We start from the raw sequence: 20463 nt of genomic DNA on the forward strand, positions 1-20463 counted from the left end.
TGGGATTAGACTTCCAATGCAACCTCCAGAGCTTAATCTTTAAATTCGGCGGCCCAATAACCCCTCCCCCCTTACTGTCTGCAGTCTCGCGATCCTCAAGGTTGACCCGCCTTCCCTTTTTGCGAACCTCATCCCAGATTGCAAACCCGTCGCCACCAGGAGCAGGCTGTACAGTGCCCAGGACCGGACCTTCATTAGGTCGGAAATCCAGCGGTTACTGAAAGAAGGTATTATCAAGGCTAGCAACAGCCCCTGGAGTGCTCAAGTAGTGGTTGTAAAGACCGGGGAGAAGCACAGGATGGTCATCGATTATAGTCAGACCATCAACAGGTATACGCAGCTCGACGCGTACCCTCTCCCTCGCAAATTTGATTTGGTCACTCACATTGCACAATACAAGGTCTTTTCCACGGTGGACCTAAGATCCGCCTACCACCAGCTCCCCATCCGCCCGGACGACCGCACGTACACTGCATTTGAAGCAGATTGGCGGCTCTACCACTTCCTAAGGGTTCCCTTCGGTGTCACAAATGGAGTCTCGGTCTTCCAACGGGAGATGGACCAAATGTTTGACCAGTACGGTTTGCGGGCCACGTTTCCGTACCTCGACAACGTCACCATCTGTGACCACGACCAGCAGGATCATGACACCAACCTCCGAAAATTCCTCCATACCGTGAAAATCCTTAACTTAACCTACAACAAGGACAAATGCGTGTTTAGCACCGACCGTCTAGCCATCCTCAGCTATGTAGTGCATGATGGAGTCATAGGCCCAGATCCCGAATGCATGCGCCCCCTCATGGAGTTTCCCCTCCCCCACTGCCCCAAGGCCCTGAAAAGCTGCCTGGGATTTAATTCATATTACACCCAGTGGGTCCCCAATAATGCGGATAAGGCCTGCCTACTAATCTAATCCACGGTTTTCCCCCTGTCGGTAGAGGCCCGCCAGGCCTTCAGCCGCATAAAGGCGGACATCGCAAAGGCCACGATGCATGCAATCGATGAATCTCTTCCCTTCCAAGTCGAGAGCGACGCATTCGACGTAGCTCTGGCGGCCACCCTCAACCAAGCGGGCAGGCCCGTGGCCTTCTTCTCACGCACCCTCCATGCTTCAGAAATCCGTCATTCCTCCGTTGAAAAGGAGCGCCAGACCATAATAGAAGCTGTGCGGCACTGGAGGCATTACCTGGCCGGCAGGAGATACACGCTCCTCACTGACCAACGGTCGGTAGCTTTCATGTTCGATAATGCACAGAGGGGCAAGATAAAGAACGATAAGATCTTATGGTGGAGGATCGAACTCTCCACCTACAACTGTGAGATCTTGTATCATCCCAGGAAGCTAAACGAGCCTCCTGATGCCCTATCCCGCGACACATGTGCTAACGCACAAGTGGACCGACTCCGGACCCTCCATGAGGACCTCTGACACCCGGGGGTCACTCGATTCTTCCATTTTATCAAGGTCCACAACCTGCCCTACTCCATCGAGGAGGTCAGGACCTCCACCAGGAACTGCCAAATCTGCGTGGAGTGCAAGCCACACGTCTACAGGCCAGAGAAAGCGCACCTGGTAAAGGCTTCCCGTCCCTTTGAACGCCTCAGTATGGACTTCAAAGGGCCCCTCCCCTCCACCGACTGCAACACGTCCTTCCTGAACGTGATTGACGAGTACTCCCAGTTCCCATTCGCCATCCCCTGCCCCGACATGACCGCAGCCATCGTCATAAATGCCCTCCACAGTATCTTTACCCTGTTTGGTTTCCCCGCCTACACACACAGCAATAGGGGATCCTCCTTCATGAGCGACGAACTGCGTAAATTCCTGCTCAGCAAGGGCATTGCCTCGAGTAGGACGATCAGTTATAACCCCCGGAGAAACGGACAGGTAGAGAGGGAGAACGGAACGGTCTGGAAGACCGTCCTACTGGCCCTGCGGTCCAGAAATCTCCCAGTCTCCCACTGGCAGGAGGTCCTTCCCGATGCACTCCACTCCATTTGATCACTGCTGTGTACCACGACAAACGAAACACCTCATGAACATCTCCTTGTCTTCTCTTGGAACTCCTCCTCCGGGACCTCGCTCCCAACCTGGCTGGCAGCTCCTGGACCCATTCTGCTCCGCAAACACGTGCGGGCGCACAAGTCGGACCCAATGGTTGAGAGGGTCCACCTCCTTCACGCAAGCCCTCAGTACGCCTACGTGGCGTACCCCGATGGCCGGCAGGACATGGTCTCCCTACAGGACCTGGTGCCATGGATCCCCCCCCCAACCAACCCACCCTCCCTCCAACCGGCGCACCCCACGGCTGCCCCCTTCCCAGCTGGATCGGTTCTTCCACTGGTCCCACCCAGGGGTGATGAAGCTACTGAAGAAGCCGAAGTCACGCTCCCGGAGTCACGAATGCCCGAGCCAGCGCCTGCATCACTGCCAAAACTGCGACGATCACAGAGGACGACCAGGGCCCTCGATCGACTAATTGCTTCATTTTGAATGTGCATGTAAATGAATACTGTAAATAGTTGTGACATGTAATAAGGCAAAACACTGTACCACACTCAAAGACTACTGAACGAGTTTGCTTCAAGGAAAGGCTTTCACACAAAGGCTTTCATAATAGGTCTGTTCTCCTGATACCTGTAGCAGTAGGAAGGCACTCCAGTTGATCCTTGTCACCAATGTAAATTCCTGCAGATGGCCGACCACCAAGTTGATTCACGATAATGGTTTATTAAAGTAATAACTATGTACAGAGAGTGGGATAAAAGGCTACCATGTTCCAAGACTCCAAACTCCTAACCAACTGCGTAAAACCACGCTCTGCCCCCAGGGTTTGGCTGCTTGGATCACATGACATTCTAGAAACTCAGTCCCTTCAAGCAGACATTGTCAAACTCGGTCACGGAGCCGCCCGTCGCGACGCTCCCGATCGCGCAAATCTGTGGGCAACAGCCGCAGCAGCCGGCTTTAAATAATGCCGGCTGCGAGTGGCCTCAAAATGGCCAAGAACAAAAATTCAGCCGCACTGCGCATGCGTGCCTACTCATTAGTGCGCACCGATGATCGGGCATGCATGCGCAGTGCGGCCACATTTTTAAAAATATGGTTGCAACCTTTTTTATTCAAGTTCGGGGGGCCAAAGCAACCAAAGGGACCAAAGGGACCCAAAACCATTTCCACCATTTTTGTCAGCAACAAACAAGGTAAGAGAAAATGGTGGGTCGCACAGGTCGGCCGGCGTGAGTCGCGCAGGTCGGCTGGCATGGGTCGCGAAGGTCGGCCGGCATGGGTCGCGAAGTTCGGCCGGCGTGGATCGCGAAGGTAGGCCGGGTTGGGTCCCGAAGGTTGACCGGTTGGTAAAAATGGTTCCCCGGAAGAAAAGTTTGAAAAACACTGCCTGAAAGGGGCAGGCTACCACAAATATGAAGCTCAATAATAGTTTCAAATTAGCACTTTATAAAAGCTGTTTTTTGCTCAGCCTCTCCCCGTCATCCTGACAAAATGGCATGATCCTGTTGCAGGTCTGAGTCAGTGTTGGATTGTAATGGTAGATAAGGATGATTTCTCTTGACGTAGCCTCCAAATTTCTCTTACTGTGAGAAGGTACCTTCTCTATGAGTGTTTTTTTTGCTGCGACACATCTATTGAGACACCAACTACTTTGACAAAGCCAATGGAAAACTAAGGATCCAAATTGAAATTCTGAGAATTTAATTACAAAATACTTCCTGTATCTAATTTTAAAAACAATATTAAGCTGGTAAAAGTTTATTTTTAATGGCTGGCTTTTCAATCCATGAGGTTACATTTACTTAATTTTCAAGGCTAGTTGGATGTATTTTGAGGAGATAGGTTGCTTAAACTTAACCTTTTAGTTGTTTACAAGTACACAATGTGATGACACAGATTTCATCAAAATGCACCACTGTGTGTCTTGTGCTTGTTATCATAATTACATGTTGCACGGAGAATGCTCCTGGCTATGCAGTCTTCTAAACTTTTGCCAAGTGATTTTGCTCCAAAGAACATTTAGAGCTACAACTCAACTCCTTAAAAGGGGGTACAAAATGCAAAACATGTGCACATTTTAAATAAACTTTGGAATAGATAAGTGATACATATTTTGAAATATTAGGCACAGAATTTGGTCTCAACAGAGAAATCCTACTGTCCACTGTTTATCTCAGTGGGATTTCACACTGTTAAGAACATCACAGCAACCTGTACTGAGGATCTGAGTTAACTGCGTATCTCCTTAACCAATCATTTCGAAGAATTCATACTGACACTCAAAGGGAATAATCTTATCAGGCTGACGGGGGTGGTTTTGGAGGTTGGGGCTTGGGGAGCAGTGGGGAACGTTTGAAAGTTGGGAATTGTGATGGCTCTCTGTGGAATTCTGCTGGAGGTGGGCTTAATGGGAACTAGCAATCCACTCTATAGCAGGCAGCCGATTAGGACAATTAAGGGGCCATTTCCAGAATTCGCCATCACCTTCCTGATGTCGCTGGCCCCCCTGCTAATGTTGGAGTCAGGCAGCTGCTGGTGGCAATCTCCCAATTCTAGGCCAGGTGCCGTGGGAGCTTCCATACAATCACCCAGTCACAAAGCCACTGTGCTGAGGAGGCCACAGCCATGGACACAAATAATCCTGTGATGTACCATCAATTAGACTCGAGACACGATGAAGATCCAAACTGTGACTTTAATCAGCTAGTTGTTAGCCCGGTGGTCGACTACAGAGAAAGGCCGGCCGCCGGGAAACCTGGGTACTTATACCCCGCCTCGGAGGCGGGGTCTACTTGCCTCTCGACCAATTGGTGAGCAGTCACATGACTAGTCCCAGCCAATCGGATGAGAGGCACATGACCAGCAAGAGCCAATGGGGAACCAATGCTCTGCACCAATGGCAGTGCTCACATTCATACCACCACATCCTGAATGGGGGCTCTCGCTCCACACTGTTGACGCTAACATCTCTGGCATTCCTTATTTTTACATTGTCAGCCCGCTTCAGGAGGTTCTTCCATTTTGAGGCCCTCTACCTGCCTTAGCAGTGTGGACATCCCCCGATGGGGTGCTGGCCATTCAGTGCTGTTAGTGTCCCTGACGATCCTCCCACCTTGGGAACCCACTCGTCATCCTTATTTGGATGCAAACATGGAGGTGGCCACCTCCTGGAGTATTCCAACTGTTGGCACAGCTCTGACCCATGCAGGCCACCCTGTGGACGATTTTACCCTCCATGATGTTGCTCTGGCAACTGTGGCCAATATTTTCTGCAGAAATGTACAAACTTTAGGTGGGTGCCTCCATCTAGGGACAGTTGAATTTATTATTTGATCCATATAATAGTGGTCAAATAAAGGTAATCTGTGTGCAATTACTGTGTAGATTCAAGCCCACACGCCCCAACCTAACACCTGCTGCAGGAATGTTAAAGTCATAAGTAATTCCTGCAGGTTAATTGGGTTTCTACTTATCAGCGGGTTTTTTTTTCGCTCTGATTGATTGGTCATCCTGGTATGAACAATAAACTAAACCTTGACTTTGAACTTTGCTTTCCAAAACTTTGTTTACCAGATAAGTAATGCTTATCACTACAGCAACTGTTTACCCACTCACATTCTCCATTAATGATCATTCACTATTGACTGTAATGGTACGGATGTGATCTGGACCTGCAGTGTCTCATATTTCATGTAAATGTGTTACCTTTAAACTGCATTGCTCATTGTAAAATGGCCAGGTACTTCACAGGAGCTTAGCAAACATAATTTGACACCTGAATTCGGCTGAACATTCGCCCACTCCTTCACTGGCATACTGTGGCGGCATCCAAGTCACCATGGTGTATGATTGGAAGGGAACCTTGGCGCGATGATGTTCCCAAAAACTTTCCCTCTTGACCTTCGAAGTGGTGGAGATGAAAAAGCCTTCGTGAATTGCAGTTGTGCTTCCTGTAGATGATGGACATCTATGATATACCCAGTGGGGGAGGGTAGCGGAGGCTAATGGTGGGGGTTGGGTGTGAAGGGAAATTCAGGTGGGGGGGGGGGGGGTGGGGGGGGGGGGGGGGGGGGGGGGAGATGGTAGTGACCAGGTTGGGGGAGCGAGAGGGCAAGAACAGGCCAGTTATGTTTTGAGGTTGGGAGGAACACGTCACATTCAGCTAAATACGAAAGGGACCTTCTTGTCAGTTAGTGCCATCTTGTGCCGTGCCAATTCAGCTTGCAGTGAATGAAGCACTGGAGTGATTAAAAAATCTTCCACAGTATCTGTAAGAGGCACAGAGCTCTAATTTAAGTCACTTATTTCCCCTTTTAACTGTTGCCAGCATGCACTTCTGTCACCATCACAACCGCCCTTTTTTACGTGATGGTTAGCGCACCGCACGCCGGAAATATGCGCACAGTTGCTGGTTGTCGTCTGGTTGATCAGCACTTGAAAAATGGGTGCTACACGGCAAAATATATGGGTCCTAATGAGGGAAACGTTTACTCTGCATCTGGCTGTGATATAACCAGGCTGGGAAAACCTGACACTGGATACCTCAAAGTGGGAAGAATTCACTTCTTGACCATAAATATCCTTTTCTACAAATATCTGACAGTTATGTAACATTGGAACCATCAGTCCATCGGACAACATGCTGCGCACTATTGCACTAGTCAGTTAACTTCTTAAGCCTATTAATCATAAGAACAGGTGATAAACGCATTCTGTTTACCTCTGTAGGTACATGCTCACTGAGGGCATTGTCATTAGGACGGGCTCTTCATCTGCGATTGCTTCATTAAGCACCACAGACTGCAAATGGTTAATTGTGTCCAATAGCTTCTCTGATATCACTCTTTGCTGAAAGGTAAAAATGTATCTTTAAAATGTTGCACAGCACAATTCCTTTAACTGATAGCGCCATGATTTATATAAAAGTTCAGGAGGCCGGAGAAGATAAATTAAACAACATTTAATTTGTAAATATAAAGTAAAGGCCACCACGCAACTTACAGCTCACAGGTCCCAGTCGGGGCTACCGAAAGTGCCAGTCCCAGTTGGGGCCGGCTTCTCAAGGGCAAATTCACGTACCCCAGCTGGACAGGCCTCCGGCCACGAGCGGGGGAGCTCGTATTCTATGAGTCCCATAAGGAGATAGATTGATGTGTCCCTGTGGGGCTCGTCAGGGTTATTATAATTTAATTACCAAATGTCTGGGTTTATTCCATTGTAAATTGTATGATTTTTACCGTATCTGTTGCCAAATCATCCCGTACATCATTTTCTACTGAAGCTTCCAGAACATTGCTAACCACATTAAAGAGAGTATTGGCTGCAATGGTTCTTTTCTCAGGATCGTCATCATACACGGCGCTGAGGGTCAGCAAAGATTTACCCATATTCAGTAGGGTTGAACTGGCTTCCAGCTGAACAGAAGATAGGAAAGAGATACTGATAGTTCAATATTCTGCCTTGACACAATGCGCAAACTAATCATTTAAATACGTTTCCCCTCTTTACATTGCCCCACAATGGAAAACCCCATTGACTAGCCGGCGTAACGGAGCAGACAGCAGACAGGGTGAAACAGAAATGTGGCGGGGCGGAGGAATCCGGCCCCATGTCTCACAAATTTGACTGATTTTTTCAAGGGGGTGTTTAGGTGTGTGGATGAGGGCAGTACAGTTGATGTAATCTACATGGACTTCAGTAAGGCTTTTGACAAGGTTCCCCCATAGGAGACTGATCAAGAATGTAAGAGTCAAGTCTCCAAATGATCTAAATCCTGCTGTATCCTCTTACAGTCCTCATTGCTATCTGAAATTCCACCAACCTTTGAGTCGTCCGCAAACTTACTAATCAGACCAGTTACATTTTCCTTCAAATCATTTATATATACAAACAGCAAAGGTCCCAGCACTGATCCCTGCGGAACACCAGTAGTCACAGCCCTCCAATCAGAAAAGCACCCTTCCATTGCTACTCGCTGCCTTCTATGACCTAGCCAGTTCTGTAACCATCTTGCCAGCTTACCTCTGATCACGTGTGACTTCACCTTTTGTACCAGTCTACCATGAGGGACCTTGTCAAAGGCCTTACTGAAGTCCATATAGACAACATCCACTGCCCGGCCTGCATCAATCATCTTTGTGACCTCCTCGAAAAACTCTATCAAGTTAGTGAGACACTACCTTCCATTCACAAACTGGGCTGCCTCTCGTTAATACGACCCTTTGCTTCCAAATGGGAGTAGATCCTGCCGCGAAGAATTCTCTCCAGTAATTTCCCGACCACTGACGTAAGGCTCACCGGCCTGTAGTTCCCTGGATTATCCTTGCTACCCTTCGTAAACAAGGGAACAACATTGGCTATTCTCCAGGCCTCCGGGAAATCACCAGAAGACAGTGGGGATCCAAAGATTTCTGTCAAGGCCTCAGCAATTTCCGCTCTAGCCTCCTTCAGTATTCAGTATATCAGGCCCTGGGGACGTATCTACCTTAATATTTTTCAAGACGCCCAACACCTCGTCTTTTTGGATCTCAATGTGACCCAGGCTATCTACACACCCTTCTCCAGACTCAACATCCACCAATTCCTTCTCTTTGGTGAATACTGATACAAAGTATTCATTTAGTACCTTGCCCATTTCCTCTGGCTCCACGCATAGATTCCCTCCCCAGTCCTTCAATGGGCCAACCCTTTCCCTGGCTACCCTCTTGCTTTTTATGTATGTGTAAAAAGCCTTGGGATTTTCCTTAACCCTATTTGCCAATGACTTTTCATGACCCCTTTTAGCCCTCCTGACTCCTTGCTTTAAGTTCCTACCTACTTTCCTTATATTCCATACAGGCTTTGTCTGTTCCCAGCCTTCTAGCCCTGACAAATGCCTCCTTTTTCTTTTTGACAAGGCCTACAATATCCCTCGTTATCCAAGGATCGCAAAATTTGCCATATTTATCCTTCTTCCTCACAGGAACATGCCAGTCCTGAATTCCTTTCAACTGACATTTGAAAGCCTCCCATATGTCAGATGTTGATTTACCCTCAAACATCCGCCCCAATCCATGTTCTTCAGTTCCCGCCTAATATTGTTATAATTAGCCTTCCCCCAATTTAGCACAGTCACCCTAGGACCACTCTTATCCTTATCCAAGCCCCTCGCACTAAGTGAGTCCCAGTCAATATTGGGGAAGTTAAAGTCTCCCATCACAACAACCCTGTTGCTTTTACTCCTTTCCAAAATCTGTCTACCTATCTGCTCCTCTATCTCCCACTGCCTGTGGGAGGCCTGTAGTAAACCCCCAACATTGTGACTGCACCCTTCTTATTCCTGATTGCTACCCATATAGCCTCACTGCCCTCTGAGGTGTCCTCCCGCAGTACAGATGTGATATTCTCCCTAACCAGTAGCGCAACTCCTCCACCCCTTTTACCTCCCCATATATCCCACCTGAAACATCTAAATCCTGGAATGTTTAGCTGCCAATCCTGTCCTTCCCTCAACCAGGTCTCTGTAATGGCAACAACATCATAGATCCAAGTACTAATCCAAGCTCTAAGCTCATCTGCCTTACCTGTTATACTTCTTGCTCTAAAACATATGCACGTCAGGCCACCAGTCCCGCTGTTTTCAGCAACATCTCCCTGTCTTCTCTTCCTCAGAGCCATAGTGGTCCTATTTCCTAGTTCTCCCTCAATTTTTTCACCTTCAGACCTACTGCTCCAGTACCCACCCCCCTGCCATACTACAGTAGTTAAAACCTTCCGTGTGACTCTAGCAAACCTCACGGCACAGGCCAAGTAAATTAACTATCGTTTTTGCTGCTACATTCTTCAGTGCAGAAACTTCCTGACAGAAGGCAACAGAGAACTCCATGTTCCACCTACCCCGGACAATCTTGGACTCGCTTGCTATCTACCTCTGCCTTAAAAATATTAATTGACCCTGCCTGCCCGGCTCTCTGAGGAAGTGGTCACTAGAGTTACCTGTGATGTAGAGGTGAGTTCATCAGTCCTGTGGGTTAGCTGTTTTAGAACTTCTGAAACTTCGACAGCCTTGTGCAGTGATGAGACATCCACAACAGACAGGTTTGAAAGCATTGTTTCCCTCAACTTGGGGATGTTTTGGGTGCAGGAAACAGAAACAGACACATTTACATTATTCTTCAGTGAGTTCTTTGTGCATATAATTCCGTCAGCCTCAGAAATTATTCACACTTGAGCCAGCATCTGCAATCACTTAAACTAGATTGCTCGAAATGAATTAATTTAGGCTATATGGATTCGAGTTAAACTCCAGAATTCTGGCTCTTTAAGATTTTGACACTAAATGGTAAATGAGAGCAACTCTGATTAATGTACAGCACAAAGCCCCAGGAACAATAATGCAGGAAATTGAGAGCCAAAGTTAGTTAAGTGATCTAAATCTCAGAAATGGCACACACATTGAAGAACCATGAATCTATGTCAAAATTCAAACCTAACTTACATGTGATATTGAAAGCAGATGATCAAAATAGGTTACAAACAGAACTTTGTCTAATTCTTAAATTAGTAGCTTGGGAATATTAGGCTACAGTGTTATTAATCTGGGTCGCTATGCGGGACAAAAGGCCATAATTATTGGTGTTCTATTCATTTGTACAATAGCCATTTTTTAAATAAAAATGATTACCTCTTTTTTGTCTTCCAGGGCCAGTTCTCCCACAGCTCCTGTCCTGGCCTCTTGATTCAGTATGGAAGACACAGACTCAAATAGTTGAATGAGTAAAGAATTGTTGGTTGTTGCACCTGATATATCTTTTATATTTTCTGAAAGGAGTGTTGCTAGATCCTTGTTAGTACCAATGTTTGAGAACTCATAAACCTGCAATTAGAATGGATTGGAAGGGGTCGGGAATTAAATGCAACCAGGTTGTCATCCATATAATGTACCCTCTTTTAAATTCACGATTCTTCTGTGACCCTACCCTGTTGTCAGCCCACCACATCTATTGGTTAGGAATGCACAATCAGCATGATGGAATTAATCAGTTTGAACTGGGGTTCAAATCCCACCACGGCAATTTGAGAGTTCAAATTCAACCTAAAATGAAAGGTTGCATTTGGTGATATCACAACTAACCCATGCATTGTTGCAATGCTAGTATTCATGAAATAGCCCATATACCTTCATACACCAAGTATGAAAATGAAATGAAAATTGCTTATTGTCACGAGTAGGCTTGAATGAAGTTACTGTGAAAAGCCCCTAGTAGCCACATTCCGGCGCCTGTCCGGGGAGGCTGGTACGTGAATCGAACCGTGCTGCTGGCCTGCTTGGTCTGCTTTAAAAGCCAGCGATTTAGCTGAGTGAGCTAAACCAGCAGTGCTTAAACTACAAAAGTAGTCTTTCTCCATTCACATTATAATCACCATGTTTAATCCTCATTAATCTGTATTGTTACAGTGATCAGGTTTATTAGATTATTGTACTTAGAATGATGCTTGGAGCTTTAATTTTCGGGTAACTTAAGGCAGTCATTTCTGCCTGATGGTAAGCCTGGGTGGTTTGATTCTTTGAGATCAGAGGAAGGCTTACATTGTTTTACTGAGAAGAAGGTACAGGATATTTATGCTTAGAAACAGTGGCAGAAGTCTCTAGATTGGCTTTGAGTAGACTCTTGAGTCTCCCAAAGTCCCAGAAAGGTGTTGCAGGTATCGGGTTATAAGCAGTTATGCTATGAACTGTTTGACTACTTCTAAGGTGAAAGTGAAAGTGATTTGGGGTCAAGAATAGCGAGAGGAAAGATGACAATCCTCCCTAGATTTCTGTTTGTTTTTCAGTGCCTCCTGATCTTTGTCCCACAGTCCTTCTTCAAAAGAGTTAACAGGATGATCATGAGCTTTGTCTGGGCGGGAAAATCCCCGCGGGTGAAGAAGGCGATGCTGGAGAGGAACTGCAGCGAGGGAGGGCTGGCTTTGCCGAGTCTGATTAATTATTACTGGGCGGCCAACATCGCTATGATAAGGAAGTGGATGGTGGGTACGGGGTCTATCTGGGAGCGGGTGGAGGCGGCTTCGTGCAGGGGCTCCAGCTTGGCAGCCCTGGTCACGGCTCCTCTACCGCTGCCGCCGGCCAGGTACTCCACCAGCCCGGTAGTGATGGCGACCCTGCGAATATGGGGCCAGTGGAGGAGGCATGTAGGGGAGACAAGGGCGCCAATCTGCGACAACCGTCGGTTTGCCCCCAGGAGTATGGATGGGGGGTTTCGAGTATGGCGGCGGGCGGGGGTGGGAAGGGTGGGCGATATGTTCCTGGAAGGGAGCTTTGCGAGTTTGAGGAGCTTGGAGGAGAAATTTGGGCTGGTAAGGGGAAATGATTTTAGGTACCTACAGTTGCGGGACTTTGTTCGTAGACAGGTCCCATCTTTCCCACGCCTCCCGCCAATGGGGATCCAAGACAGAATAGTCTCTAGGGGGGAATAAGGGGAGGGTAGAGTCTCTGATATTTATAAGGTGCTCATGAGTGAGGAAGGGTCCCAGACGGAGGAACTGAAACTTAAATGGGAGGAGGAGCTAGGCGGGGAAATGGAGGACAGGCTGTGGGCAGAGGCCCTGAGTAGGGTAAATTCGACTGCGACATGTGCCAGGCTCGGGCTGATTCAATTTAAGGTCGTTCACTGGGCCCACATGACGGTGGCTCGGATGAGCAAATTCTTTGGGGTAGAGGACAAATGCGCTAGGTGCGCGGGAAGACCAGCGAACCACGTTCACATGTTTTGGGCATTCCCTAAGCTTAGGGGGTACTGGGAGGGATTTGCGGGCATCATGTCCCGGGTGCTAAAAACAAGGGTGGCGATGGGTCCAGGGGTGGGAATTTTTGGGGTTTCGGAAGACCCGGGAGTCCAGGGGGAGAAAGAGGCCGATGTTTTGGCCTTTGCTTCCCTGATAGCCCGGCGACGAATACTATTGGCGTGGAGGGACTCAAAGCCCCCGAAGGCTTGCGGACATGTCGAGTTTCCTGGGTATGGAAAAAATTAAGTTCGCCTTGAGGGGATCTGTACAGGGGTTCGCCCGATGGTGGCAACCATTTATTGACTTCTTTGCGGGAGAGTGAGCATCAGCAGGGGGTGGGGGGGGGGGGGGGGGGGGGGGGGGGGTAGAGTAGAGTAGAGTAGGAGGGATAAAATGGCGGGTAGTACCGGTGGGAGAGGAGCGGGCTTGTGCAGTATGTTACGATTGAAGTATTGAAAGTACGTGGATGTTTGCACATTTTTGTCTTTTTTGTTTTCTTTCTGTTGATGTCTGTAACTGTTTACAAAGCGAAAAACTACCTCAATAAAATTGTTTATTAAAAAAAGAATAGCGAGAGGAGCATGTGTGGAAGCTATTCTTGAGTTCAAAAATCAACGAATATCACAGACAGTAGAGATTCTGTATGATTAGCAGAGAGAAAATGCTGCTTGGCTTTGCGATCTTTCACAACCAGATATGGGAACAGGGTTGGGGCGGGACCATCTCGTCAAATAAATTCTGGGACATTTGTCCGGGCATGGCCAGGAGGAAAAACAATAATTGAAAAAGGCTTTACTGCTGGTGGTGCATTTGAGGAACTCCCCAAAAACTGAAGAAAGCATTGGGAGATGGTCACTCAAAACTAATATGAGACAAAACGGGGTCCCCGGAAACCATTTGAAGCTGGGATCAACTGTGGACTGTTTGCGATAAGGACTGTAATTTTGTGGGAAATAGGATGGTGACATCCTATGTTCCTCTCAGTAATTTCTTTAAAATGGATACTTGGCCCCACGCCACTCCCTCCCTAACTGCACTGTGTGTGTATACTTACACCACATGGATTGCAGCTGTTCAAGAAGAGAGCTCACCATCGTTTTATCAAGGGCAATTAGGGATGGGCAATTAATGCTGCCTTAACCAGCAATGCCCAGATCCCATGAATAAATAAAACCAAGGCTACGAAACCTGTCTTTAATGGAATATTTCAAATGGAATATTTCAAATGGTTTGAAGCACTGTAATTGATTAATGTCAGAATTGCCAGCGATAGCCGAGGAAAATACATTTAAAAAAATTCACAAGGTGCTTATAGATGAGGATGGTCATTCAGCCCACCTTAAGACATCATTCCAGATGAATCTAAACTCCCATCATTGATGCATCTACAGCCACTGGTTTAACTCACACCAATAATTGAATATGTGAGGGTAGAGGTGGCAAAACCTTGACAGAATGAAATCTGGGAAACATTAACTCCCAGTTAATTAACCATTAACGCTCCCTCGACCTCGTGCGCTAGCTCTGCTAGCTCCTACCAATCATTGACAGTCTACTCTGCTCCAGTTGTTCCACCCCTTTATACAGTATATAATCCATCATGTTTTCCCTTTGTGTCTGAAGACGGATCATACAGGCTCAAACTGTTCACTCTGTTTCTCCCTCCAGAGATGCTGCCAGTCCTGGTGAGATTTTCCAGCATTTTCTGTTCTTATTTCAGATTTTTGCTTTTTATTAACTCCCAGGCCTAGTCTGCGTGCCCCACAGTCAGTTTCCCATCTGAAAGCAGCACCAGACGACATTGCCGTAAACTATCCTTGTAAAATCTAGAAGAAGGTAAAACCGTCTAAACTCCTTGAACATCTTCAGAGCCAGAACACCCACTCACTGGGTCAGCCTGATGGGAAAGCCACAATCGCATCACTGCTCAGGATCACAACTAAAAGAATTGCCAATAGCACTCAAATCTCATCACTAGCTTCTCTCAACATTGGGATAAATACCAATGAATCCCGAGGATTAACTTACTCACTGATCTTAAATTGGCCTGTGACTCATAAAGAATAGAACTCGTGAAAATAAAAAGGCGAGTGGTGAGTGTATCAAAATTATGATGTGATTGCCACCCCATGTAGCGAGAAATGGATCTCTTCTAATAATCAGCAACCATTCAAGTAAATGGGATTAATTGCAACCAGCCTATCAAATCCTACCTTTGTCTGATGATAAAAAAAATAGGGAAAGCTGGATTGGCAGTATTGGTGGAAAGAGAAGCAAGGTTAATGTTTCATGTCCATGACCTTTCGTCAGAACTGGGAGCATTTCCAGCATTTTCTGTTTTTATTTCCAATTTTCAGTATCCACAAATCTGTTGTGTATTTATTGTAGCTTCTATCTTACTTCTAACTTCCAGGAATTATTTTGCCTTCCCTTTTGTTTCACCGGCATCTTCTGCTCTGTTTATAACTACTTAAGTCCTTCCAGGGACTCATTATTCCCAGATATAAAGGCACAGAGAACAACGTACCCTCGCTGTAACAAGAATACTGGTAAAGGAGCCTGCACTGTTTCTGACAGTGACTGTGATATTCAGCTGGTTTTCATTCTTTGAGTCTCCCAGTGGTAGGTAAGTAGGTGGCAATATCGGCTGTGATCCACAGTGTAAAGGAACATCTGAAAAAACATCAAATGCATTATGATCTAGAACTCTCTGTCTGAGGATGCAGATTCAAGAGCAAATTTCAAAAGGATCTGACTAAATGCTGGAAGGGTGAAAATAGCAGGGCTATGGGGAAAGGACGAGTTGCAAGCGGTATAGGGAAAGTGCTGGAGTGTGGTGTTGAGATAGAGGACCAGCCATGATCACGTTGAACGGCAGAGTGGGCTTGAAGGGCCAAAAGGCCTGCTCCTGCTTCTATTTTTTATGTTTCTATGAACAGGGTATAATGGGTCAAATGGCCTCCTCATTTAAGACTCTATAAATCTACAATTAAGTCAATTCCTGTCCAGATAATCCACAAAAGGAAATAAACCCCCATTTAAAACATACTTGTTAAATTCTGACACTATCATTAATATCCAGCTTGAGAGGTTCCACATCTATGTCTTTTATGTTATTGTCAGGCCATGTTGCTCTTATTTCAATCATCATTCTTAATAATTTGATGGTCATTTTAAAATTATTTTCTCTCAATGTCATATCAAGGAAATAAAAATAAAAATTAAGATCCCAATGAATTATCCATAATTCAGCATCCATAATTATTTGTTGCTGCGCTGGAAGAATAATTTTATTGTTCAGATTTTATGGGAGGAATTTTAACCCTCAAGAGTTGGGTTAAAAATTTTTAAAAATATGGGCAACTTAACCCTCACTCTCCTCAAACATACCAGCTTTCCGAATTAACAGAGCTGGGTCAAGGATGGTGAATGTTCGGTGACTAACCGCTCTCAGAATGTAGGTCAGTCACTAAGCTATTTTAAAAAGGCTTTATGCCTCCATTTTGAAGCAACGTTTTCTTTTGAAGAACTGCAGGCCACGTTTCCCAGGCCTCCAGAAACTCTGTAGCTAAAGGGAATTGAGAACGTCCAGGCTGATCCGATAATTGCCAGTACAGCAGTGCAAGAGTGCTGCCTTACAGCCCGACATACTTCCATGTTTCTTCACCACAATGGGATCTCCCCCTTGGCTGATTCCCATCCCTATCATGCTCAATTCCCCTTATTCCCTCATCATATCGGACTCTCCATACTTCCCCAGCGTTCGATTTCCCTCACCAACAAAGGAAGGATTATGGCTTACCGCCGATCCGTTATCCAACAGCTTTGCAACCTCACAGCCAACCAGCCTGTTGGGTGGGAAACTGACTTGAAAATTTTAAAACAGGCCCTGCCACTAACAATAATAGCTTATTGTCACAAGTAGGCTTCAATTACGTTACCGTGAAAAGCCCCTAGTCGCCACATTCCGGCGCCTGTTCGGGGAGGCCAGGGCCGGCCCAAGGTACCGGCAATTCGGGCAGTCGCCCGGGGCGCCATGTGTTAGGGGGCGCCAGAGACTCGGGTCCCGCGCATGCGCAGTTGGGCCGGTGCCAACCAGCGCATGCGCGGTGGTTGCCCCCGCCGACCCCCCCTCCGTCCGTCTGCCCCTCCGTCCGCCGCCCCCCACCTCCGTCCCCCTTCCGCCCCCCCTCGCCCATCCCTCCCCCCCTCGGCCCCCCTCGCCCCCCCCTCCCTCGGTCCCCCTCGCCCCCCCCCCCTCGGCCCCCCTCGCCCCCCCCCCCTCGGCCCCCCTCGCCCCCCCCTCCCTCAGCCCCCCTCGCCCCCCCTCCCTCGGCCCCCCTCGCCCCCCCTCCCTCAGCCCCCCCCAAGCCGCAGTTCAGCTTGCCCGGGGCGCCAGCAACCCTAGGGCCGGCGCTGGGGAAGGCCGGTACGGGAATTGAACCCACGCTGCTGGCAATGTTCTGCATTGCAAGCCAGCTATTTAGACCACTGTGCTAAACAAGCCCCAATATAATAATCGCTTATTGCCACAAGAAGGCTTCAATGAAGTGAAAAGCCCCTAGTTACCACATTCCGGCGCCTGTTCGGGGAGGCCGGAGGGGAAGGCACATTTGGTGAGCCCATAATGGAGTGCTGCGGGTGGGGTTGAGGGGGGGGGGGGGATGTCCTTGCCAGCAATTGTGGGGGGCAGCTATGGTGTTATTCTGATATCAGGCCGCCTTTTAAAAATACCGTCCCGATCTCCGAGGAGCGGGACCTGTCAGCATGCTTAGTCCCTGCCCCTCTCAAGGTCAGTTCAAAACCCGTCCCTCTCCGTAAAAAGTTTCCAAGTGCTGTTGAATAGCACTGAATTAGCGTTGCAAGGGCCAATGGGAAAACTGATTTTCCCGCTGGCGGCACCACTAAGAATTCATTTGGGTGAATTGCAGCAAAGGGGTCTTGATGGTTTTCGCTTGGGAGATACCTTTTTAAACCATCACATATATTGGACTTTGAATTACAATTTTCATTCCAGGGCATTCTAGTCCAAATAAATCTAAATACCCCAACTCATCAAAATAACTATTACCTGGTTTTACAAAGAAACAGTATGTAAGGCCTGAAGCACTGCAGGATGAGTTAGAGCTGCAGGTGACAGTGCATTTGATACTGAATGTTGTTGAGACTGTTGACCCTTCCCTGGGAAAAACATTGCACGTTGGCACTGGTAGTGGAGGCATCATACTAACAATGTAATCTTTGTACTTATAATCACCATTGTCGCTTATCCCTAAAACAAAAGACACAAGTTAACAAAGATACAATTTTATATCACTCCTTTTTATTCATTCCTGGGATGTGGGCATTGCTGGCTAGGCCAGCATTTGTTCCCTATCCATAACTGTCCTGAGGAACTTGCTAGACCATTTAAGAGTCAACCACATTGCTGTGGGTCTGGAGTCACATGTAGGCCAGACCAGGTAAGGATGGCAGATTTCCTTTCTTAAAGCACATTAGTGAACCCGATGGGCTTCAAAATAATCCACAATGGTTTCATGGTTATTGTTAGACTTTTAATTCTCGACTTTTATTGAATTCAAATTTCAACATCTGCCATGGCGGGATTTGAAACCTGGTCCCTAGTGTGTTACCCTGGGACACTGGATTCCTAGTCTACTAATGGTACCAGTATACTATTGCCTTCACCTGATGTAGGTTCGAAAAATAATCAACAAAACACTTTGTAAGGCTTAACCTTCACAAGAACCTTTGGAATGCACCCGGTAAAACCTCAACTGGGGCTTGTTAATTTCCAGGGCCGGATTGAGGCCCTCACCCCACCCAATCAGTGTTGGAGGCTGGGTTGTCTGGCCTCTGAGATTGTAGGCTGTGCCCGGAACTGACCACTGGTCAGTAGTTTAAAGGGACCCCTGGCACATTACAGTGTCATGGGATCTGGAAATGCTGAATCACTTAACACAGCAGGATAATTTGTTATTGAGCAGTTTGCAGGCTTTCCAGGTGAATGCATTTTATTTTGAGTTCTGCTGTCTCCAAACATTAGCACTGATCAAAGCTGAGGTTCTTTTTTAAACTGAACAACTTCACGTCTTTGCATGGAGGGTTGTCTAGTTGTTACATGTTTCCTTCTAAAGGTGTCTGTGCCACTGGGTGAAGGGGAGATGCACGGGAGAACGGCCAAACCAGCCCCTAGGTTCAACAAGGATTTCCTTAGAGTCCTTCTTTGTGCAGCCACCAACTGACAGGGGCAGCTGATGCCTACCTCTGGGAAGAGAAGGAAGCTGAGCTAAATGTGTTCAGCCTGGGAGTGGTGGCAGAGGAGGTCAGCAGTGATAGACTGGTCAAAGGGAAATGGTCCCATTGCGTGAAAAAGCTCAATGATCTAATGAAGGTGTCCAGGCTGAGTAAGGCCTCAGTATGTGTAATCTTGTGTCAGTGTGTTACAAAGCACGCTCACAAATACAGGAGGAAAGTTGGTTTCGCTGGACCTCAAAGGCAACATACCTCAACAAGGGTACAGCTGTCATCGACAGTGTCATTCGCACCTGGCTCAACCATCTTCAGCTGCTTCATCAATGATCTCCCTTCCATCAAAAGGTCTGAAGTGGGGGTGTTTGCGGATGACTGCACAATGTTCATCACCATTCGTGACTGCTCAGATAATGAAGCAGTCCATTCCCAAATGCAGCAAGAACTGGACAATATCCAGGCTTGGGCTGACAAGTGGCAAATTACATTTGTGCCATGCAAGTGCCAGGCAATGACCATCTCCTTCAAGAGAGGATCTAGCCATCGTCCTTGACATTCAATGGCATTAGCACCACTGAATCCCCCACAATCAACATCCTGAGGGTTCCCATTGATCAGAAACTGAACTGGACCAGCCACATTAATACTGTGGCTACCAGGGTAGGTCAAAGGCTAGGAATCCTATGGTGAGTAACTCACCTTCTGACCCCCCAAAGCATGTCCATCATCTACAAGGCATAAGTCAGGAATGTAATGGAATACTCTCCATTTGCCTGGATGAGTCCAACTCCAACAACACTCAAGAAGCTCGACACCATCCAGGATAAAGCAGCCTGCTTGCTTGCTCCTCCTTCCACATAAATTAAACCCTCCACCACTGACGAACAGTAGCCACAGTGTGTACCACTTACAAGATGCACAACAGTAACTCACCAAGGTTTCTTAGACAGCACCTTCCAAACCCACAACCACTACCATCTAGAAGGACAAAAGCAGCAAATACCTGGGAACCCCACCACCTGGAGGTTCCCCTTCATGTCACTCACCACCCTGACTTGGAAACATATCACCGTTCCTTCACTGTCACTGGGGCAACATCCTGGAACTCCCTCTCTAACAGCACAGTGAGTATACCTACACCCGAAGGACTGCAGCGGTTCAAGAAGGCAACTCACCATCAGCTTTTGAAGGGAAGTAGGGCTGGGCAATAAACGCTGGCCTAACCAGCGACACCCACATCTCGTAAATTAATTTTTTTAAATTTAAGCTTTGGTCCAGTCGTAGGGTGCTGGTTGGCAGAATGAGCACAGCATCCAGGCTGTCACGCACTTAGCTGACAGCAGGAAGCATGCCACAAAATAACCTGTTACTGCAATGAGTGTCCTCTAACATATTTTTCATGAGAAACTAGACAACAATGCTGATCTGTCTCA

General features: G+C 47.2%; 1 protein-coding gene across 1 annotated transcript in view; it reads right to left on the minus strand.

Moving 5' to 3' along the window:
- The window catches only part of LOC119971162 (polycystic kidney disease protein 1-like 2), a 164942-nt gene that overhangs the window by 95109 nt on the left and 49370 nt on the right, over positions 1 to 20463 (minus strand). Inside the window, exons 15-20 of the mRNA XM_038806358.1 lie at positions 17850 to 18050; positions 15306 to 15451; positions 10677 to 10868; positions 9989 to 10114; positions 7252 to 7428; positions 6735 to 6862 (exon numbers count right to left, since the gene is read on the minus strand). Coding sequence (XP_038662286.1) covers positions 6735 to 6862; positions 7252 to 7428; positions 9989 to 10114; positions 10677 to 10868; positions 15306 to 15451; positions 17850 to 18050 — 970 coding nt within the window. The remainder of the gene's footprint in view (positions 1 to 6734; positions 6863 to 7251; positions 7429 to 9988; positions 10115 to 10676; positions 10869 to 15305; positions 15452 to 17849; positions 18051 to 20463) is intronic.

This window comes from Scyliorhinus canicula, chromosome 9 (assembly GCF_902713615.1).
Source record: "Scyliorhinus canicula chromosome 9, sScyCan1.1, whole genome shotgun sequence".
In the NCBI taxonomy this organism is placed as follows: domain Eukaryota; kingdom Metazoa; phylum Chordata; class Chondrichthyes; order Carcharhiniformes; family Scyliorhinidae; genus Scyliorhinus; species Scyliorhinus canicula.